The following is a 24,476-nucleotide window of genomic DNA, read 5'->3' on the forward strand; positions in this document are numbered from 1 at the left end:
TCGAGTTTCTGAGAAGAAATTAAATACCTATTTTGGGGGACATCCCCACCCCCTCCCCGTAGACGCCCAAAGTGGCAGATTTTTTTTAATGCCGTCAACAAACTTTGGTACGTCACGGGTGGTGAAGGTTGTGGTGAAGTTTCATCGAAATTGTTTGTGTAGTTTCAGAGGAAAAAGCAAATTCCTATTTTTGGGGGTCAAACCTGGATCAACTTTGACCCCCGGTAAATCCCCTTACACCCCGATCTTTTTAATGCCGCGAACAAACTTTAGTCACAACACAACAAATATCATTTGTGCCAAATTTGGTCACAATCCCATCAGCGGTTTCGGAGAAGTTTCAAGTGTTTACGGACTGAGGGACGGACGGACGACGCGCCATCGCATAAGCTCCCCTGAACTTAGTTACAGCTCAGCTAAAAAGTGTTTTTTATAATAGTATTAGCGCCTGTTGGACGCCATGACCCAAACATCTGTGTGAGAAGTTGTAAATGTATGCGCATAACATGTACAAGTAATGATGTTATGCCATGACCCAAACATCTGTGTTTGAGATGTTGTAAATGTATGCGCATAACATGTACAAGTAATGATGTTATGCCATGACCCAAACATCTGTGTTTGAGATGTTGTAAATGTATGCGCATAACATGTACAAGTAATGATGTTATGCCATGACCCAAACATCTGTTTTTTTGTTTTTTTGTTTTTTTTTGTATACAAAGTCGAGGCTCATGAAAGAGCTAACATTTATCAAACAAACAAATCAAACAAACAAGCAAACAAAGTATATAAAAAGGGGAGCGGTCGACAAGATTGGGATAGAAGGGGAGGAAGCACACAAACACAACATTTGAGAGCAGGGACATCGGGAGATGTTTTTGAAGGGAGAGGGCCTGGGGGGAGGCAGGATAGGTATAAAACGCAAGGACACGAAGGACTTCCAGGAAAGAAGTCAAAAGTCACCTCAAAAAGTGGATTTGGGGTGAAATTAGCGGGGGTAGAAAAGATCAAGGTTTTGGATTGGGGAAGATAAGAGATGGTGGTGAACAGCCGTTTTCAAGACCTGGAGGGAGGAGTGGGATTGAAGAGAGTGAGGGAGTTTGTTCCAGAGGCGGGAGAAAAGAGGAATGAAGGAGTGAAGGTGAACAGAGAGTCTTGATTTTGGCAGTTTAACCATAAGAGGGTTGCAGGCAGATCTTGTGCGACCTGCAGGAATATTTGGGGGACAGAGCCCAGAGAGAGCTGGGGGAGCAAGGCCGGAGAGGAGTCGATAGAAGACGGAAAGACCACCAACCTGCCTGCGGTGAGTGAGTGAAAGGCCCTCGGAGATAGCGTCATCGCGGGAGATTCCAATGATTCTGAACGCTTTGGTTTCAACAGCGTGAAGACGAGCTAGGTGTGAGGCAGGAGCACCAGCCCAGAGGGGAGAGCAGTACTCCATTGAGCTGCGGATGAAAGCCTTGTATGTGGTGAGGAGCTCAGGTGTGCCAAGGAAGGACTTCGCACGACGGAGGATGCCCAGTCGGCGACTGGCTTTGGAGGCCAGCTTGGAAATGTGGTTTTCCCAGGAAAGATCATGGCAGATAGTGAGACCCAAAAGCTTGAGTGACAGAACTTCTTGGAGAGGATTATTCAGAAAGTAGATGGGAGGGTTGTCCAGTCGGTCTTTTCGGAGAGACATCGTAAGAGTGTGAGATTTGTCAGGATTGAAAGACATGTTCCACTTGTTTGCCCAGTCTGATTTTGTCCAGGTCTGCAGAGAGTGAGGAGGCTGCAGACTGCCGATCTGAGGGATGAGGAATGGAGCGGCAGAGAGTGGAGTCATCAGCAAAAGATAGAGAGGATTTTCAAGAGAGTCAGAGAGATCATTGATGAAGACCAGAAAAAGCACAGGGCCCAGAACACTGCCTTGGGGAACTCCAGCCTGAACAGGAAGAGGAGATGAGAGAAACCCATTCAGGGCCACACGTTGACTATGACTAGAGAGGAAGTCCGCCAGCCATGTGTGGAGATTTCCATGGATACCAAAGGAGGAGAGTTTGGTGAGCAGAGCGGGGTGCCAGACCGTATCGAAGGCACGTGATATGTCGAGGGAGACAGCTCTAATTTCCTGTTTGGCATTGAGGACCTCCATCCATTGTTGAGACAGCAGAAGCAGCATGTCCAGAGTAGAGTGACCTGGTCTGAAACCAAATTGATGATCAGAGATCAAGCCATTGGAGAAGAGGAAAGATTTCATATCCGAAGCAATGATGGATTCCATAACTTTGCTGATAATTGGGAGAAGGCTGATTGGTCTGTAGTTGCTAGGATCTGTTTTTGCACCTTTTTTGTGCAAAGCGGTGATGTTGGCTGATTTCCAAGCAGATGGCAGTTGACCTTGAGCAAAAGAGAGGGTGAAGAGAACAGAGAGGGGGAGTGAAAGAGCGGAATAACAGGATTTTAGGACCTGTGGGCTGATGCTGTCAGGTCCAGTTGCAGAATCAGAGTCGAGGGTTGACAGAAACTTTTCCACCTTGTCAGGAGGAAAGGACACGGAGTCCAGGAGCAGCTGGGTACGACTGGGTATGGTGGGTACAGAGAGGGGTGGGTTTGGGACACAAGATTTAGAGGCAAACACAGAGTTGAGGCATTCAGCTTTTTCATGTGCGGAGTCAGCTGTGTAGCCTTTTGAGGTAAGGGAGGGGATGGAGGGGGAACAAACACCAGAAACAGATTTGACCAGACGCCACCAGGATTTGGAAGAGGGAGACAGATAAGAGAGTTCGGTCTTGAGAACGGAGAGATATCGTTTCCTGGCTGGCGTGATGGTGGACACACACTTGTTTCGGGCTTTGTGAAAGGAAATGAGATTTCCTTCCGTTGGATTTGCTTTCCAGGAGACGAAAGCAAGTTGTTTCTGGGCAACAGCCTCACCACAAGATTCCGTGTACCATGGATGGGAGGAAGGGTATGACAACTGAAGACGAGATGGGATAAATCTGTGCATGAGAGAGAGCAATTTACTTTGGAAGAATTCCCAGGATGAGTTGATGTCAGAGGTGGTAGAGATGGGAGACCAGTCCAGATGATTGATGGCTGCTTGAAGACCATGCCAGTTGGCCTGAGTGAAATGCCAGACTCGTCGACGCTGAGCAGGCTCCCTGAGAATGGTCAGAGAGATGTCCACTTTAACAAGCACATGATCAGATGATCCGATTGGAGCAGAAGAAGAGCAGCAGACATTTTCAGGGAAGTTAGTCCTAACCAAGTCAAGAGTTTGAGATGTTGTAAATGTATGTGCATAACATGTACAATTAATGATGTTATGCCATGACCCAAACATCTGTGTTTGAGATGTTGTAAATATATGCACATAACATGTACAATTAATGATGTTGTGCCATGACCCAAACATCTGTGTTTGAGATGTTGTAAATGTATGCACATAACAGGTACAAGTAATGATGTTATGCCATGACCCAAACATCTGTGTTTGAGATGTTGTAAATGTATGCGCATAACAGGTACAAGTAATGATGTTATGCCATGACCCAAACATCTGTGTTTGAGATGTTGTAAATGTATACGCATAACTGGTACAAGTAATGATGTTATGCCATGACCCAAACATCTGTGTTTGTGATGTTGTAAATGTATGCGCATAAAATGTACAAGTAATGATGTTATGCCATGACCCAAACATCTGTGTTTGAGATGTTGTAGATGTATGCACATAACATGTACAATTAATGATGTTATGCCATGACCCAAACATCTGTGTTTGAGATGTTGTAAATGTATGCGCATAACATGTGCAAGTAATGATGTTATGCCATGACCCAAACATCTGTGTTTGAGATGTTGTAAATGTATGCGCATAACATGTACAATTAATGATGTTATGCTATGACCCAAACATCTGTGTTTGAGATGTTGTAAATGTATGCGCATAACATGTACAAGTAATGATGTTATGCCATGACCCAAACATCTGTGTTTGAGAAGTTGTAAATGTATGCGCATAACATGTACAAGTAATGATGTTATGCCATGACCCAAACATCTGTGTATGAGAAGTTGTAAATGTATGCGCATAACATGTACAAGTAATGATGTTATGCCATGACCCAAACATCTGTGTATAAGTTCTAAATGTATGTGCATCACATGTACAAGTAATCGTTTTATGCCATGACCCAAACATGTTTGTATGAGAAGTTCTAAATGTATGTGCATCACATGTACAAGTAATCATGTTATGACATGACCCAAACATGTTTGTATGAGAAGTTCTAAATATATGTGCATCACATGTACAAGTAAACATGTTATGCCATGACCCAAACATGTTTGATTGAGAAGTTCTAAATATATGTGCATCACATGTACAAGTAATCATGTTATGCCATGACCCAAACATGTTTGTATGAGAAGTTCTAAATGTATGTGCATCACATGTACAAGTAAACATGTTAGGCCATGACTCAAACATGTTTGTATGAGAAGTTCTAAATGTATGTGCATCACATGTACAAGTAATGATGTGATGCCATGACCCAAACATGTTTGTATGAGAAGTTCCAAATGTATTTGCATCACATGTCCAAGTAAGCATGTTATGCCATGACCCAAACATGTTTGTATGAGAAGTTCTAAATATATGTGCATCACATGTGCAAGTAAGCATGTTATGCCATGACCCAAACATGTTTGTATGAGAAGCTCTAAATGTATGTGCATCACATGTACAAGTGATCATGTTCGGCCATGACCCAAACATGTTTGTATGAGAAGCTCCAAATGTATGTGCATCACATGTCCAAGTAATTATGTTATGCCATGACCCAAACATCTTTATATATGAAGTTCTAAATGTATGTGCATCACATGTACAAATAATTATGTTATGCCATGACCGAAACATGTTTGTATGAGAAGTTCTTAATGTATGTGCATCATGAGTACAAGTAATCATTTTGCTGCTGAAGCTACTTTATCAAATAATACTTTTAAACATAATCAGAATAATTTCCACGGCTGACACTGAAGTTGTTTAAAATCTTTGGGTAAATTATTTTTAACTGAAACAAACAATTGGGCTCAATTTGCTTTGTAATTGGAGGGTTATCTTTCTTTCTGGCATCCTTACCCACAGTCTGGTTTACTTTGTAATTGGAGGGTTATCTTTCTTTCTGGCATCCTTACCCACAGTCTGGTTTACTTTGTAATTGGAGGGTTATCTTTCTTTCTGGCATCCTTACCCACAGTCTGGTTTACTTTGTAATTGAAGGGTTATCTTTCTTTCTGGCATCCTTACCCACAGTCTGGTTTACTTTGTAATTGGAGGGTTATCTTTCTTTCTGGCATCCTTACCCACAGTCTGGTTTACTTTGTAATTGGAGGGTTATCTTTCTTTCTGGCATCCTTACCCACAGTCTGGTTTACTTTGTAATTGGAGGGTTATCTTTCTTTCTGGCATCCTTACCCACAGTCTGGTTTACTTTGTAATTGGAGGGTTATCTTTCTTTCTGGCATCCTTACCCACAGTCTGGTTTACTTTGTAATTGGAGGGTTATCTTTCTTTCTGGCATCCTTACCCACAGTCTGGTTTACTTTGTAATTGGAGGGTTATCTTTCTTTCTGGCATCCTTACCCACAGTCTGGTTTACTTTGTAATTGGAGGGTTATCTTTCTTTCTGGCATCCTTACCCACAGTCTGGTTTACTTTGTAATTGGAGGGTTATCTTTCTTTCTGGCATCCTTACCCACAGTCTGGTTACCTTCGCAAAAGCGGAAGGTTATGTTTTGATCGCTGTGTATTTATTTGTATGTCTGTGTGTGTGTGTGTATGTTATTCGCATAACTCAAAAAGTATTCAACCGAATTGCATGAAATTTGGTGGGATGATTGGTTATTATACGGGACACATTTGATTAGATTTTGGTAGCAATCGGGTCAAAGGTCAAGGTCAAGGTCACGAAAAGGTCAAAATCGTATTTTTACCATAGCTGCGGCGAAGGTATGCGCTCTACCGAGTGCCCGTTCTAGTTTACTTTGTAATTGGAGGGTTATCTTTTCTCCAGCATTGCTGCCCTTTTCGACTGAACTTGATTTCCATGCAGATGCTCTTCAAAAACAAAAGTTCGTATTCTGTTCTGTAACCCTGGCTGAAATCGTCTTTTCTTTCAGAAAAAGTTCTTCTGAAACCAAACGACTTGTCAGTATTCATGACACTTGGTGTCAATGGACGCCTCTTCATCTGTCCAAGGGAGTTCATCGACTCGCTGGTGTGTATGGCAGCTTAACACGCAATTGTTGCTATCAATTTACATTTTCATGGTACATCAGCATTTTCAGACAGGCTAACCATTTTCAAAATGATCAAATGTCATGAAATTTAGTGCAAAGATAGCCGGCTTTGATCCCTGTTAAATAAGGGTATATTGTGACGTAATATCTCAACTAGGCTACTTGAAACAGTCTGCATTCATATCTGCATTATTTAATTAATTTTCATGGCCAATGAAAGCCAATAGTGATTTGTAACACGTGGGTAGTGTCACAATATACCTGTTTCATGTTGCCACCTGATTTGTAACACGTGGGTAGTGTCACAATATACCTGTTTCATGTCGCCACCTGATTTGTAACACGTGGGTAGTGTCACAATATACCTGTTTCATGTCGCCATCTGATTTGTAACACGTGGGTAGTGTCACAATATACCTGTTTCATGTCGCCATCTGATTTCTAACACGTGGGTAGTGTCACAATATACCTGTTTCATGTTGCCATCTGATTTGTAACACGTGGGTAGTGTCACCATATACCTGTTTCATGTCGCCATCTGATTTGTAACACGTGGGTAGTATCACAATATACCTGTTTCATGTCGCCATCTGATTTGTAACACGTGGGTAGTGTCACAATATACCTGTTTCATGTTGCCATCTGATTTGTAACATGTGGGTAGTGTCACCATATACCTGTTTCATGTCGCCATCTGATTTGTAACACGTGGGTAGTGTCACAATATACCTGTTTCATGTCGCCATCTGATTTGTAACACGTGGGTAGTGTCACAATATACCTGTTTCATGTTGCCATCTGATTTGTAACACGTGGGTAGTGTCACCATATACCTGTTTCATGTCGCCATCTGATTTGTAACACGTGGGTAGTATCACAATATACCTGTTTCATGTTGCCATCTGATTTGTAACACGTGGGTAGTGTCACAATATACCTGTTTCATGTCGCCATCTGATTTGTAACATGTGGATAGTGTCACAATATACCTGTTTCATGTCGCCATCTGATTTGTAACACGTGGGTAGTGTCACAATATACCTGTTTCATGTCGCCATCTGATTTGTAACACGTGGGTAGTGTCACAATATACCTGTTTCATGTAGCCATCTGATTTGTAACATGTGGATAGTGTCACAATATACCTGTTTCATGTTTCCATCTGATTTGTAACACGTGGATAGTGTCACAATATACCTGTTTCATGTTTCCATCTGATTTGTAACATGTGGATAGTGTCACAATATACCTGTTTCATGTCGCCATCTGATTTGTAACATGTGGATAGTGTCACAATGTACCTGTTTCATGTCGCCATCTGATTTGTAACATGTGGGTAGTGTCACTTTTTACCTGTTTCATGTCGCCATCTGATTTGTAACACGTGGGTAGTGTCACAATATACCTGTTTCATGTCGCCATCTGATTTGTAACACGTGGATAGTGTCACAATGTACCTGTTTCATGTCGCCATCTGATTTGTAACATGTGGATAGTGTCACCATATACCTGTTTCATGTCGCCATCTGATTTGTAACATGTGGGTAGTGTCACTATATACCTGTTTCATGTCGCCATCTGATTTGTAACATGTGGATAGTGTCACCATATACCTGTTTCATGTTGCCATCTGATTTGTAACACGTGGGTAGTGTCACCATATACCTGTTTCATGTTGCCATCTGATTTGTAACACGTGGGTAGTGTCACCATATACCTGTTTCATGTTGCCATCTGAATACCTTCCCCATCATACTGCGAAACACCATACATTCAAGTCGCATCTGTTGGTAAATTACATTCAAAAGGAAATTTAAGTACAATGCAATATTTACTCGTGCCTGATATACAGCTTTGGCATGATTCAATTTGTTTTGGTAAACTACATGCATGCTTGGCATAATTCAACTTTTTATTGGTAAACTTCATGCATGCTTGGCATAATTTAACTTTTTATTGGTAAACTGCATGCATGCTTGGCATAATTCAACTATATATTGGTAAACTACATGCATGCTTGGTATGATTCAATTTTTATCGGTAAACTATATGCAGGCTTGGCATGATTGAATTTGTTTTGGTAAACGACATGCATGCTTGGCATAATTCAACTTTTTATTGGTAAACTTCATGCATGCTTGGCATAATTCAACTTTTTATCAGTAAACTATATGCATGCTTGGTCTGATTCAATTTTTATCGGTAAACTATATGCAGGCTTTGCATGATTACATTTTTATCAGTAAACTATATGCAGGCATGGCATGATTCAATTTTTATCAGTAAACTATATGCAGGCTTGGCATGATTCCATTTTTATCATTAAACTATATGCAGGCTTGGCATGATTCAATTTTTTCAATTTTTATCAGTAAACTATATGCAGCCTTGGCACGATTCAATTTTTTCAATTTTATCAGTAAACTATATGCAGCCTTGGCACGATTCAATTTTTTCGATTTTATCAGTAAACTATATGCAGGCTTGGCATGATTCAATTTTTATCAGTAAACTATATGCAGACTTGGCATGATTCAATTTTTATCAGGAAACTATATGCAGACTTGGCATGATTCCATTTTTATCGTTAAACTATATGCAGACTTGGCATGATTCAATTTTTATCAGTAAACTATATGCAGACTTAGCATGATTCCATTTTTATCGTTAAACTATATGCAGGCTTGTCATGATTCAATTTTTATCAGGAAACTATATGCAGACTTGGCATGATTCCATTTTTATCGTTAAACTATATGCAGGCTTGACATTATTCAATTTTTTCAATTTTTATCAGTAAACTATATGCAGCCTTGGCACGATTCAATTTTTTCAATTTTATCAGTAAACTATGTGCAGGCTTGGCATGATTCAATTTTTATCAGTAAACTATATGCAGACTTGGCATGATTCAATTTTTATCAGGAAACTATATGCAGACTTGGCATGATTCCATTTTTATCGTTAAACTATATGCAGGCTTGGCATTATTCAATTTTTTCCAGTAAACTATATGCAGACATGGCATGATATAACTTTTTATCAGTAAACTATATGCAGGCTTGGCAGATACAATTTTTATCATTAAACTATATGCAGCCTTGGCATGATTATATTTTTGTCAGTAAACTATATGCAGGCATGGCATGATTCAATTTTTATCAGTAAACTATATGGAGGCTTGGCATGATTCTATTTTTTATCCGTAAACTATATGCAGGCTTGGCATGATTCTATTTTTAATCAGTAAACTATATGCATGCTTGGCATGAATCCGTTTTTTTTCAGGAAACTCCAGACCTGGCATTTAATATGGAATTTTTTTTTCTTCTTGACTTGGGTTTACTTTCTTAACTCAGTATATCAATCTGGTGAGTTTCTTTTACACTTTGGTGATTTATTTGTTTAAAGAACCATGTCACTGATTGTCTGTCGCAGCAAGAAGTCAGCAACAGGATTATATCACAGGTGGCGTGGCAAAATGTACGGACAGGTGCATTTGATGATTGGCTTCACAGTCGGGTATACAAGGGTTGTTGCGTTCTGTATTAGTGGAAAACAACTGCTGCACGGCTCTAAAAGTTATTGCCGCTTCCTCTGGAGATGGTCCGTCAACTCGACAATGCTGTTTGTCATGGAGTGGTGGCTTCACAAAATTACGGCATGAAACAGCGTGCTATTGCTCGGCAGTATGGCATCACTCAAGGTCAGGTGTCAAAGATCCTGAAACGAAATGCTCAGAGGGGTGTCCCTACTCCAATACCGAGGCCAGGACGTCCCCGCAGAACCACAAGGAGGGATGATCGCCAGCTGCACCGGTTAGTCCGCAATGGCCGTACCAAGTCAGCTAATCGGCTTTGGGCTGAGTGGCAGCAACTGACAAATGTGCCTGTATCCAGAAGGCTAGTCAACCAACGACTGGTTCAAGCAGGCTATAGTGTCAGGCGTCCCCTGGGAAAGCCACGCCTGACCAGACAACACTGCCAGCGCCGATTGCAGTGGGCCAGAGAGCACCCTCAATGGCAGCCAGGACACTGGAATCACGTGATCTTCAGTGACAAGTCTAGATTTCTGGTCTATCGTCAAGATGGCCGCGTCCGAGTGCGCAGACAAGTGCATGAAGCCTACAACAAAGATTGTATAGTGCCAAGAGTCCAAGCTGGAGGTGGTGGGGTGACCGCTTGGGCTGCTTTTCATGCAGGGGGCAAAACTGACCTGGTTGTTCTGAATGGAAACCTGAACCAGTTCAAGTACAGGGCCATTCTGGAAGAAACATTGCTTCCATTTGATCGTGCAGCCTTTCGAGGAAACTTTGTCTTCCAAGATGACAATGCACGGCCCCAGCGTGCTCGCATGATCCAACACTTTCTTGCTGACCGTGGTGTAGAGCATATGGAGCATATGGCCTGCCTGCCTGCCATGTCCCCGGAGATGAATCCGATAGAGAACTTGTGGGCAGAATTAACGCGTCAAATCGACCACTTGGACCAGCAGCCGACCTCTGTGCGTGAATTGCAGCAGGCTATTGTCACTGCATGGCAAGCGATTCCTGTCCAAACCTTGGCAAATCTCGTGAACAGCATGCCTCAACGTGTACGTGCTCTCCTGAATGCTCGTGGGGGTTACACGAAGTACTGAACTGTAATTTTACTGTCCGTAATCCAGTCGTAATTTAACTTTTGTTTTTGTTTCAAATTTTTTTGGCTAATGTGCAAAATAAAGAGTATGATTTATGAAAGAGTATGATTTGTATGATTACATTTTTTATCGCTGAGCTATATGCAGACTTAGCATGATTCAATTTTTATCAGTAAACTATATGCAGGCTTGGAATGATTCGATTTTCTTCAGTAAACTACATGCCGGTTTAGCATGATTCAATTTTTATTGGTAAGCTATACGCAGATTTGGCATGACTTAATTTTCATCAGTAAACTCTGATGCAGAATTGTCATTGTTTAATTTTTATTGTTAGACTATATACAGACTTGGCATGATTCAATTTTGATCAGTAAACTATATGTAGACTTGGCATGATTCAATTTTTATCAGTAAACTATATGCAGGCTTGGTATGATTCCATTTTTATCAGTAAACTATATGGAGGCCTAGGCATGATTCTATTTTTATCCGTAAACTATATGCAGGCTTGGCATGATTCTATTTTTATCAGTAAACTATATGCATGCTTGGCATGAATCCGTTTTTTTCAGGAAACTATATGCAGACTTGGCATGATTCAATTTTTATCAGTAAACTATATGCAGGCTTGGTATGATTCCATTTTTATCAGTATACTATATGGAGGCTTGGCTTGATTCAATTTTTTTTATCAGTAAACTATATGCAGACTTGGCATGATTCAATTTTTATCAGTAAACTATATGCAGGCTTGGTATAATTCCATTTTTATCAGTATACTATATGGAGGCTTGGCATGAGTCAATTTTTTTTTCAGGAAACAATATGGAGGCTTGGTATGATTCAATTTTTATCCATAAACTATATGCAGGCCTGGCATGATTCAATTTTTATCGATAAACTATATGCAGGCTTGGCATGATTCAATTTTTATTGGTAAACTATATGCATGCTTGGCATGATTCAATTTTTATCAGTAAACTATATGCAGACTTGGCATCATTCAATTTTTTTATCAGTAAACTATATGCATGATTGGCATGATTCAATTTTTTATCAGTAAAGGATATGCGGACTTGGCATGATTTAATTTTTATCAGTAAACTATATGCATGCTTGGCATGATTCATTTTTTTTATCAGTAAACTATATGCAGACTTTGCATCATTCAATTTTTTTATCAGTAAACTATATGCATGATTGGCATGATTCAATTTTTTTATCAGTAAACAATATGCATGCTCAGCATGATTCAATTTTTTTTATCAGTAAACAGTATGCATGCTCAGCATGATTCAATTTTTTTTATCAGTAAACAATATGCATGCTCAGCATGATTAAATTTTTTTATCAGTAAACAATATGCATGCTCAGCATGATTCAATTTTTTTATCAGTAAACAATATGCATGCTCAGCATGATTCAATTTTTTTATCAGTAAACAATATGCATGCTCAGCATGATTCAATTTTTTTATCAGTAAACAATATGCATGCTCAGCATGATTCAATTTTTTTACAAGTTAACTATATGTAGGCTTGGCATGTTCAGAGTTCTTATCGGTGATTGTCGATAAACATCGAAAGAAGAAAATCCCTCGTTAATCGGCAACATAAAAAAAAAAGGGTTCATAAAATGAAGCTTAAAAACTTTTTAAAGTCCATTGATATGTATAAAAATGCAATGAATGCACCAGGTGTGTTTAGGTCTCTGTGAAACAGCCAACTTGTAGGCGAATCATTTGAGTGTGCATGAATAGAGTTAAAGGTGAGCAAGGGCATACGCAGTCACGTGTTTTATGGGATAAGGTTAAAGGTGAGGAAGAGTATACGCAGTCACTTGTTTTATGGGATAAGGTTAAAGGTGAGGAAGAGTATACACAGTCACCTGTTTTATGGGATAAGGTTAAAGGTGAGGAAGAGTATGCACAGTCACCTGTTTTATGGGATAAGGTTAAAGGTGAGGAAGAGTATACGCAGTCACGTGTTTTATGGGATAAGGTTAAAGGTGAGGAAGAGTATACGCAGTCACGTGTTTTATGGGATAATGTTAAAGGTGAGGAAGAGTATACGCAGTCACGTGTTTTATGGATAGTTAAACGGCATTGTAATAATAGCAGATATAATAATTATGTTGTGTAATAAGTGAGTAAATCTAAAAAATGTAATCTATAAAAATCGAAATTTGGGCCCAAAAAACATTGATCTTGACGATGTAAAAGTTTTTTTAATCGAATTCTGCCAAGTTCACCTATATATTGTCCTCCATGTGGTTTCTCCTTCTAAATCACTGTTTCAAAAATGGACTAGTTTTTGTTACCTTTTTTGCAGTCACCTCTTGGTGAGCAGGAAGGTCCTTCCGTGGGAACTTCAGCAACGTTTGAAGTGATGAGCTCAAAGGATTTGGCATACCAACTGACCATCTATGACTGGGAACTTTTCAGTTGTGTTCAAGAGGTAAATAAATGTTTTGGTTTATCATACTAAAATACGCCATTTGGTGTCTGTCGGTAAACTAAATGGAGATACAACATGTCGAATGAATTTTTGACCACGATACATTCCGTTGTTGCTTATCCAATATCAATCAAACTTGACTGGAGAACGAAGGGTTACACGATGAAGGTTGTAGCGATTTAACCACCCCTCCCCCACACCCCCGTCCCACACTCCAAAGGGGTTTTCCCCACCAATGGGATTTCGTGCTGAGGTGCATATCCATTATCCATGTTAAGATAGCTTTATTGTGGTGTTTTTCCAAGGACGCTTATATCAACAAAACTAATGATAATAGCATAATAATAATCTTATTACAAAACATTAACAATAATAACTAGAACTGCCACTTTATAACTGCTGGCAGTGATGACCGGTTTCCTCCGCCTTCCCACTTTCATAGAAGTGGGAAGCTTTGATACAACCCCTCTTTGCTACAACCCCGCTTTGCTACAACCCCGCTTTGATAGAACCCCGCTTTGCTACAACCCCACTTTGCTACAACCCCACTTTGCTACAACCCCGCTTTGCTACAACCCCGCTTTGCTGCAACCCAGCTTTGCTACAACCCCGCTTTGATACAACCCCGCTTTCATACAACCCCGCTTTGCTACAACCCCGCTTTGATAAAACCCCGCTTTGATAAAACCCCGCTTTGATAAAACCCCACTTTCATAGAACCCCGCTTTGCTACAACCCCGCTTTGCTACAACCTCACTTTCATAGAACCCCACTTTGATAAAACCCCGCTTTGTGACAACCCCGCTTTGCGACAACCCCGCTTTGATACAACCTCACTTTCATAGAACCCCGCTTTGATACAATCCCACTTTGCTACAACCCCGCTTTGATACAACCCCACTTTCATAGAACCCCGCTTTGCAACAACCCTGCTTTGATACAACCCCGCTTTGCTACAACCCCGCTTTGATACAACCCCACTTTGCTACAACCCTGCTTTGATACAACCCCGCTTTGCTACAACCCGCTTTGATACAACCCCGCTTTGCTACAACCCTGCTTACAGGTCGCACAAGATCTGCCTGCAACCCTCTTATGGTTAAACTGCCAAAATCCAGACTCTCTGCTCATCTTCATTCCTCTTTTCTCCCGCCTCTGGAACAAACTCCCTCGCTCTCTTCAATCCCACTCCTCCCTCCAGGTCTTTAAAACAGATGTTCACCACCATCTCTTATCTTCCCCCATCCAAAACCTCAATCTTTTCTACCCCCGCTAATTTCACCCCAAATCCACTTTTTTGAAATACCAACTTCTTTCCTGGAAGTCCTTGGTGTCCTTGTGTTTTATACTTCTCCCACCCTCCTCCCCCTTCCCACGCCTCCTCTCCCCATGCCCTCTCCCTCCCACACATCTCCCGATATCCCTGCTCTCAAATGTTGTGTTTGTGTGCTTCCCCTTCTCTCCCCATCTTGTCTACCGCTCCCTCTTTTTATATATTTTGTTTGTCTGATTTTTTTTGTGATAAATGTTTGCTCTTTCACGAGCCTCGATGCTGTATACAAAAGAAAAAGAAAAAAAAAAGACAACCCCGCTTTGATAAAACCCTGCTTTGATACAAACCCTCTTTGATAAAACCCTGCTTTCATACACCCCGCTTTGATACAACCCTGCTTTCATACAAGTCAGCTTTGATACAACCCCGCTTTGATACAACCCCGCTTTGATACAACCCCGCTTTGATACAACCCTGCTTTCATACAACCCCGCTTTCATACAACCCTGCTTTCATACAACCCCGCTTTCATACAACCCCGCTTTCATACAACCCCGCTTTCATACAACCCCGCTTTCATACAACCCCGCTTTCATACAACCCCGCTTTCATACAACCCCGCTTTCATACAACCCCGCTTTCATACAACCCCGCTTTCATACAACCCCGCTTTCATACAACCCCGCTTTGATACAACCCTGCTTTCATTCAACCCCGCTTTCATACAACCCCGCTTTGATACAACCCTGCTTTCATACAACCCCGCTTTCATACAACCCTGCTTTCATACAACCCCGCTTTCATACAACCCCGCTTTCATACAACCCCGCTTTCATACAACCCCGCTTTCATACAACCCCGCTTTCATACAACCCCGCTTTCATACAACCCCGCTTTCATACAACCCCGCTTTCATACAACCCCGCTTTCATACAACCCCGCTTTCATACAACCCCGCTTTGATACAACCCTGCTTTCATACACCCCGCTTTGATAAAACCCTGCTTTCATTCAACCCCACTTTCATACAACACCGCTTTGATACAACCCCGCTTTGATACAACTCCGCTTTGATACAACCCCGCTTTGATACAACCCCGCTTTCATACAACCCCGCTTTCATACAACCTCTTCTCCTTACTCCTTCTTCCCTCTCAGTCCTCCTTCAATGAGCATCGACATTTTTATAGATGATTCGCATCTATAAAAAATAAATTTGGAGGTCAACTTAATAACCCAGCAACACAACGACACCTGTTCACCAGCATCCACTTGTGGCCCGTTCAATAATTAAACCTGTCAGGTAACACTTTTACAATGCCTCTTAACCAATGGACAGCTCAGTGCATTTCTTTATCTGTGAAGTAAAGTACAGTCGTTGTTTGAGCGATTTTGTGATCTCACGATTTGGTATTTTTGCGCTGAATTCTGGTGTCTTTATCAGTCTTGTAAGTTGTGAAAACTTTCGAGAACACTAGGTGGAGCTTTTAAAGCGACGTGACTGTGAGTTGAGGCGACACAAATCGGGTCGTGGAGCTTTTAAAGCGACGTGAGTGTGAGTTGAGGCAACACAAATCGGGCCGTGGAGCTTTTAAAGCGACGTGACTGTGAGTTGAGGTGACACAAATCGGGCCGTGGAGCTTTTAAAGCGACGTGACTGTGAGTTGAGGCGACACAAATCGGGTCGTGGAGCTTTTAAAGCGACGTGACTGTGAGTTGACAGTTGAGGCAACACAAATCGGGCCGTGGAGCTTTTAAAGCGACGTGACTGTGAGTTGAGGCGACACAAATCGGGTCGTGGAGCTTTTAAAGCGACGTGAGTGTGAGTTGAGGCAACACAAATCGGGCCGTGGAGCTTTTAAAGCGACGTGAGTGTGAGTTGAGGCGACACAAATCGGGTCGTGGAGCTTTTAAAGCGACGTGAGTGTGAGTTGAGGCGACACAAATCGGGTCGTGTAGCTTCTAAAGCGACGTGAGTGTGAGTTGAGGCGACACAAATCGGGCCGTGGAGCTTTTAAAGCGACGTGAGTGTGAGTTGAGGTGACACAAATCGGGTCGTGGAGCTTTTAAAGCGACGTGAGTGTGAGTTGAGGCGACACAAATCGGGTCGTGGAGCTTTTAAAGCAACGTGAGTGTGAGTTGAGGCGACACAAATCGGGTCGTGGAGCTTTTAAAGCGACGTGGGTGTGAGTTGAGGCGACACAAATCGGGTCGTGGAGCTTTTAAAGCGACGTGAGTGTGAGTTGAGGCGACACAAATCAGGTCGTGGAGCTTTTAAAGCGACGTGAGTGTGAGTTGAGGCGACACAAATCGGGTCGTGGAGCTTTTAAAGCAACGTGAGTGTGAGTTGAGGCGACACAAATCGGGTCGTGGAGATTTTAAAGCGACGTGAGTGTGAGTTGAGGCGACACAAATCGGGTCGTGGAGCTTCTAAAGCGACGTGAGTGTGAGTTGAGGCGACACAAATCGGGCCGTGGAGCTTTTAAAGCGACGTGAGTGTGAGTTGAGGCGACACAAATCGGGTCGTGGAGCTTTTAAAGCGACGTGAGTGTGAGTTGAGGTGACACAAATCGGGTCGTGGAGCTTTTAAAGCGACGTGAGTGTGAGTTGAGGTGACACAAATCGGGTCGTGGAGCTTTTAAAGCGACGTGAGTGTGAGTTGAGGCGACACAAATCGGGTCGTGGAGCTTTTAAAGCAACGTGAGTGTGAGTTGAGGCGACACAAATCGGGTCGTGGAGCTTTTAAAGCGACGTGGGTGTGAGTTGAGGCGACACAAATCGGGTCGTGGAGCTTTTAAAGCGACGTGAGTGTGAGTTGAGGCGACACAAATCAGGTCGTGGAGCTTTTAAAGCGACGTGAGTGTGAGTTGAGGCGACACAAATCGGGTCATGGAGCTTTTAAAGCAACGTGAGTGTGAGTTGAGGCGACACAAATCGGGTCGTGGTATGAATAACATGACGATGGATTTGTGAAACCTGAGTGTGAATAATGAATATGTAAATCGGGGTATTACTGTATATACATCGGCTGGCCTTGCCAACCAGCACCGTTCCTGGCTCAGTACGTGCTCGTTTTATTCCATTTCTGAAAGAAGGTTAATTAACTTTTACTGACGATTTGATTTGACGAGAACGACAGGAAAGTGATGGTTGGTTCATTCCCACTAATTACCCACCGATACTGACTGTGAAGGAAATGAATGTTCAGTTTAGTTATAGATAATAAATAAATTATCTTTGTCATTTGTCACTATGGGTTGCTATTGTTGGGTAATAAGTAATGTCCAGTGTAATCTTGGGTTGCTATTGTTGGGTAATAAGTAATGTCCAGTGTAATCTTGGGTTGCTATTGTTGGGTAATAAGTAATGTCCAGTGTAATCTTGGGTTGCTATTGTTGGGTAATAAGTAATGTCCTGTGTAATCTTGGGTTGCTATTGTTGGGTAATAAGTAATGTCCAGTGTAATCTTGGGTTGCTATTGTTGGGTAATAAGTAATGTCCCGTGTAATCTTGTGTTGCTATTGTTGGGAATAAGTAATGTCCAGTGTAATCTTGGGTTGCTATTGTTGGGTAATAAGTAATGTCCAGTGTAATATTGGGTTGCTATTGTTGGGTAATAAGTAATGTCCAGTGTAATCTTGGGTTGCTATTGTTGGGTAATAAGTAATGTCCAGTGTAATCTTGGGTTGCTATTGTTGGGTAATAAGTAATGTCCAGTGTAATCTTGGGTTGCTATTGTTGGGTAATAAGTAATGTCCAGTGTAATCTTGGGTTGCTATGGGTTGCTATTTTTGGGAAATAAGTAATGTCCAGTGTAATCTTGGGTTGCTATGGGTTGCTATTGTTGGGTAATAAGTAATGTCCAGTGTAATTTTGGGTTGCTATGGGTTGCTATTGTTGGGTAATAAGTAATGCCCAATGTAATTTTCGGTTGCTATGGGTTGCTATTTTTGGGTAATAAGTAATGCCCAGTGTAATCTTGGGTTGCTATGGGTTGCTATTGTTGGGTAATAAGTAATGTCCAGTGTAATCTTGGGTTGCTATGGGTTGCTATTGTTGGGTAATAAGTAATGTCCATTGTAATCTTGGGTTGCTATTGTTGGGTAATAAGTAATGTCCAGTGTAATCTTGGGTTGCTATTGTTGGGTAATAAGTAATGTCCAGTGTAATCTTGGGGTGCTATTGTTGGGTAATAAGTAATGTCCAGTGTAATCTTGGGTTGCTATTGTTGGGTAATAAGTAATGTCCAGTGTAATCTTGGGTTGCTATGGGTTGCTATTGTTGGGTAATAAGTAATGTCCAGTGTAATCTTGGGTTGCTATTGTTGGGTAATAAGTAATGTCCAGTGTAATCTTGGGGTGCTATTGTTGGGTAATAAGTAATGTCCAGTGTAATCTTGGGTTGCTATTGTTGGGTAATAAGTAATGTCCAGCGTAATCTTGGGTTGCTATGGGTTGCTATTGTTGGGTAATAAGTAATGTCCAGTGTAATCTTGGGGTGCTATTTTTGGGTAATAAGTAATGTCCAGTGTAATCTTGGGTTGCTATTGTTGGGTAATAAGTAATGTCCAGTGTAATCTTGGGTTGCTATTGTTGGGTAATAAGTAATGTCCAGTGTAATCTTGGGTTGCTATTGTTGGGTAATAAGTAATGTCCAGGGTAATCTTGGGTTGCTATAGGTTGCTATTGTTGGGTAATAAGTAATGTCCAGTGTAATCTTGGGTTAATATGGGTTGCTATTGTTGGGTAATCAGTAATGTCCAGTGTAATCTTGGGTTGCTATTGTTGGGTAATAAGTAATGTCCAGTGTAATCTTGTGTTGCTATTGTTAGGTAATAAGTAATGTCCAGTGTAATCTGGGGTTGCTATTGTTGGGTATTAAGTAATGTCCAGTGTAATCTTGGGTTGCTATGGGTTGCTATTGTTGGGTAATAAGTATTGTCCAGTGTAATCTTGGGTTGCTATTGTTGGGTAATAAGTAATGTCCAGTGTAATCTTGGGTTGCTATTGTTAGGTAATAAGTAATGTCCAGTGTAATCTTGGGTTGCTATTGTTGGGTAATAAGTAATGTCCAGTGTAATCTTGGGTTGCTATTGTTGGGTAATAAGTAATGTCCAGTGTAATCTTGGGTTGCTATTGTTGGGTAATAAGTAATGTCCAGTGTAATCTTGAGTTGCTATTGTTGGGTAATAAGTAATGTCCAATGTAATCTTGGGTTGCTATGGGTTGCTATTGTTGGGTAATAAGTAATGTCCAGTGTAATCTTGGGTTGCTATTGTTGGGTAATAAGTAATGTCCAGTGTAATCTTGGGTTGCTTTTGTTAGGGAATAAGTAATGTCCAGTGTAATCTTGGGTTGCTATTGTTGGGTAATAAGTAATGTCCAGTGTAATCTTGGGTTGCTATTGTTGGGTAATAAGTAATGTCCAGTGTAATCTTGGGTTGCTATTGTTGGCTAATAAGTAATGTCCAGTGTAATCTTGAGTTGCTATTGTTGGGTAATAAGTAATGTCCAGTGTAATCTTGGGTTGCTATGGGTTGCTATTGTTAGGTAATAAGTAATGTCCAGTGTAATCTTGGGTTGCTATTGTTGGGTAATAAGTAATGTCCAGTGTAATCTTGGGTTGCTGTTGTTGGGTAATAAGTAATGTCCAGTGTAATCTTGGGGTGCTATTTTTGGGTAATAAGTAATGTCCAGTGTAATCTTGGGTTGCTATTGTTGGGTAATAAGTAATGTCCAGTGTAATCTTGGGTTGCTATGGGTTGCTATTTTTGGGTAATAAGTAATGTCCAGTGTAATCTTGGGTTGCTATGGGTTGCTATTGTTGGGTAATAAGTAATGTCCAGTGTAATTTTGGGTTGCTATGGGTTGCTATTGTTGGGTAATAAGTAATGCCCAATGTAATTTTCGGTTGCTATGGGTTGCTATTTTTGGGTAATAAGTAATGCCCAGTGTAATCTTGGGTTGCTATGGGTTGCTATTGTTGGGTAATAAGTCATGTCCAGTGTAATCTTGGGTTGCTATGGGTTGCTATTGTTGGGTAATAAGTAATGTCCAGTGTAATCTTGGGTTGCTATTGTTGGGTAATAAGTAATGTCCAGTGTAATCTTGGGTTGCTATTGTTGGGTAATAAGTAATGTCCAGTGTAATCTTGGGGTGCTATTGTTGGGTAATAAGTAATGTCCAGTGTAATCTTGGGTTGCTATTGTTGGGTAATAAGTAATGTCCAGTGTAATCTTGGGTTGCTATGGGTTGCTATTGTTGGGTAATAAGTAATGTCCAGTGTAATCTTGGGTTGCTATGGGTTGCTATTGTTGGGTAATAAGTAATGTCCAGTGTAATCTTGGGTTGCTATTGTTGGGTAATAAGTAATGTCCAGTGTAATCTTGGGTTGCTATTGTTGGGTAATAAGTAATGTCCAGTGTAATCTTGGGTTGCTATTGTTGGGTAATAAGTAATGTCCAGCGTAATCTTGGGTTGCTATGGGTTGCTATTGTTGGGTAATAAGTAATGTCCAGTGTAATCTTGGGGTGCTATTTTTGGGTAATAAGTAATGTCCAGTGTAATCTTGGGTTGCTATTGTTGGGTAATAAGTAATGTCCAGTGTAATCTTGGGTTGCTATTGGGTAATAAGTAATGTCCAGTGTAATCTTGGGTTGCTATTGTTGGGTAATAAGTAATGTCCAGGGTAATCTTGGGTTGCTATAGGTTGCTATTGTTGGGTAATAAGTAATGTCCAGTGTAATCTTGGGTTGCTATGGGTTGCTATTGTTGGGTAATCAGTAATGTCCAGTGTAATCTTGGGTTGCTATTGTTGGGTAATAAGTAATGTCCAGTGTAATCTTGTGTTGCTATTGTTAGGTAATAAGTAATGTCCAGTGTAATCTGGGGTTGCTATTGTTGGGTAATAAATAATGTCCAGTGTAATCTTGGGTTGCTATGGGTTGCTATTTTTCGGTAATAAGTAATGTCCAGTGTAATCTTGGGTTGCTATTGTTGGGTAATAAGTAATGTCCAGTGTAATCTTGGGTTGCTATTGTTAGGTAATAAGTAATGTCCAGTGTAATCTTGGGTTGCTATTGTTGGGTAATAAGTAATGTCCAGTGTAATCTTGGGTTGCTATGGGTTGCTATTGTTGGGTAATAAGTAATGTCCAGTGTAATCTTGGGTTGCTATTGTTGGGTAATAAGTAATGTCCAGTGTAATCTTGGGTTGCTATTGTTAGGGAATAAGTAATGTCCAGTGTAATCTTGGGTTGCTATTGTTGGGTAATAAGTAATGTCCAGTGTAATCTTGGGTTGCTATTGTTGGGTAATAAGTAATGTCCAGTGTAATCTTGGGTTGCTATTGTTGGCTAATAAGTAATGTCCAGTGTAATCTTGAGTTGCTATTGTTGGGTAATAAGTAATGTCCAGTGTAATCTTGGGTTGCTATGGGTTGCTATTGTTAGGTAATAAGTAATGTCCAGTGTAATCTTGGGTTGCTATTGTTGGGTAATAAGTAATGTCCAGTGTAATCTTGGGTTGCTATTGTTGGGTAATAAGTAATGTCCAGTGTAATCTTGGGTTGCTGTTGTTGGGTAATAAGTAATGTCCAGTGTAATCTTGGGTTGCTATTGCTGGGTAATAAGTAATGTCCAGTGTAATCTTGGGTTGCTATTGCTGGGTAATAAGTAATGTCCAGTGTAATCTTGGGTTGCTATTGCTGGGTAATAAGTAATGTCCAGTGTAATCTTGGGTTGCTATTGCTGGGTAATAAGTAATGTCCAGTGTAATCTTGGGTTGCTATTGTTGGGTAATAAGTAATGTCCCGTGTAATCTTGGGTTGCTATTGTTGGGTAATAAGTAATGTCCAGTATAATCTTGGGTTGCTATTGTTGGGTAATAAGTAATGTACCGTGTAATCTTGGGTTGCTATTGTTTGGTAATAAGTAATGTCCAGTGTAATCTTGGGTTGCTATTGTTGGGTAATAAGTAATGTCCCATGTAATCTTGGGTTGCTATTGTTGGGTAATAAGTAATGTCCAGTGTAATCTTGGGTTGCTATTGTTGGGTAATAAGTAATGTCCAGTGTAATCTTGGGTTGCTATTGTTGGGTAATAAGTAATATCAAGTGTAATCTTGGGTTGCTTTTGTTGGGTAAGAAGTAATGTCCAGTGTAATCTTGGGTTGCTATTGTTGGGTAATAAGTAATATCCAGTGTAATCTTGGGTTGCTATTGTTGGGTAATAAGTAATGTCCAGTGTAATCTTGGGTTGCTATGGGTTGCTATTGTTGGGTAATAAGTAATGTCCAGTGTAATCTTTGGGTTGCTATTGTTGGGTAATAAGTAATGTCCAGTGTAATCTTGGGTTGCTATTGTTGGGTAATAAGTAATGTCCCGTGTAATATTGGGTTGCTATTGTTGGGTAATAAGTAATGTCCAGTGTAATCTTGGGTTGCTGTTGTTGGGTAATAAGTAATGTCCAATGTAATCTTGGGTTGCTATTGTTGGGTAATAAGTAATGTCCCGTGTAATCTTGGGTTGCTATTGTTGGGTAATAAGTAATGTCCCGTGTAATCTTGGGTTGCTATTGTTGGGTAATAAGTAATGTCCAGTGTAATCTTGGGTTGCTATTGTTGGGTAATAAGTAATGTCCCGTGTAATCTTGGGTTGCTATTGTTGGGTAATAAGTAATGTCCAGTGTAATCTTGGGTTGCTATGGGTTGCTATTGTTGGGTAATAAGTAATGTCCAGTGTAATCTTGGGTTGCTATTGTTGGGTAATAAGTAATGTCCAGTGTAATCTTGGGTTGCTATTGTTAGGGAATAAGTAATGTCCAGTGTAATCTTGGGTTGCTATTGTTGGGTAATAAGTAATGTCCAGTGTAATCTTGGGTTGCTATTGTTGGGTAATAAGTAATGTCCAGTGTAATCTTGGGTTGCTATTGTTGGCTAATAAGTAATGTCCAGTGTAATCTTGAGTTGCTATTGTTGGGTAATAAGTAATGTCCAGTGTAATCTTGGGTTGCTATGGGTTGCTATTGTTATGTAATAAGTAATGTCCAGTGTAATCTTGGGTTGCTATTGTTGGGTAATAAGTAATGTCCAGTGTAATCTTGGGTTGCTATTGTTGGGTAATAAGTAATGTCCAGTGTAATCTTGGGTTGCTGTTGTTGGGTAATAAGTAATGTCCAGTGTAATCTTGGGGTGCTATTTTTGGGTAATAAGTAATGTCCAGTGTAATCTTGGGTTGCTATTGTTGGGTAATAAGTAATGTCCAGTGTAATCTTGGGTTGCTATGGGTTGCTATTTTTGGGTAATAAGTAATGTCCAGTGTAATCTTGGGTTGCTATGGGTTGCTATTGTTGGGTAATAAGTAATGTCCAGTGTAATTTTGGGTTGCTATGGGTTGCTATTGTTGGGTAATAAGTAATGCCCAATGTAATTTTCGGTTGCTATGGGTTGCTATTTTTGGGTAATAAGTAATGCCCAGTGTAATCTTGGGTTGCTATGGGTTGCTATTGTTGGGTAATAAGTCATGTCCAGTGTAATCTTGGGTTGCTATGGGTTGCTATTGTTGGGTAATAAGTAATGTCCAGTGTAATCTTGGGTTGCTATTGTTGGGTAATAAGTAATGTCCAGTGTAATCTTGGGTTGCTATTGTTGGGTAATAAGTAATGTCCAGTGTAATCTTGGGGTGCTATTGATGGGTAATAAGTAATGTCCAGTGTAATCTTGGGTTGCTATTGTTGGGTAATAAGTAATGTCCAGTGTAATCTTGGGTTGCTATTGTTGGGTAATAAGTAATGTCCAGTGTAATCTTGGGTTGCTA

At 40.7% G+C, this 24,476-nt stretch overlaps 1 protein-coding gene across 1 annotated transcript in view; it reads left to right on the forward strand.

The window, feature by feature from the left end:
* The window catches only part of LOC137413105 (rap guanine nucleotide exchange factor 4-like), a 291,223-nt gene that overhangs the window by 127,078 nt on the left and 139,669 nt on the right, over positions 1–24,476 (forward strand). Inside the window, exons 9-10 of the mRNA XM_078782642.1 lie at positions 6,175–6,272; positions 13,266–13,391. Coding sequence (XP_078638768.1) covers positions 6,175–6,272; positions 13,266–13,391 — 224 coding nt within the window. The remainder of the gene's footprint in view (positions 1–6,174; positions 6,273–13,265; positions 13,392–24,476) is intronic.

This window comes from Myxine glutinosa, chromosome 7, assembly GCF_964187855.1.
Source record: "Myxine glutinosa chromosome 7, kmMyxGlut1.1, whole genome shotgun sequence".
NCBI classification, from domain to species: Eukaryota; Metazoa; Chordata; class Myxini; order Myxiniformes; family Myxinidae; genus Myxine; species Myxine glutinosa.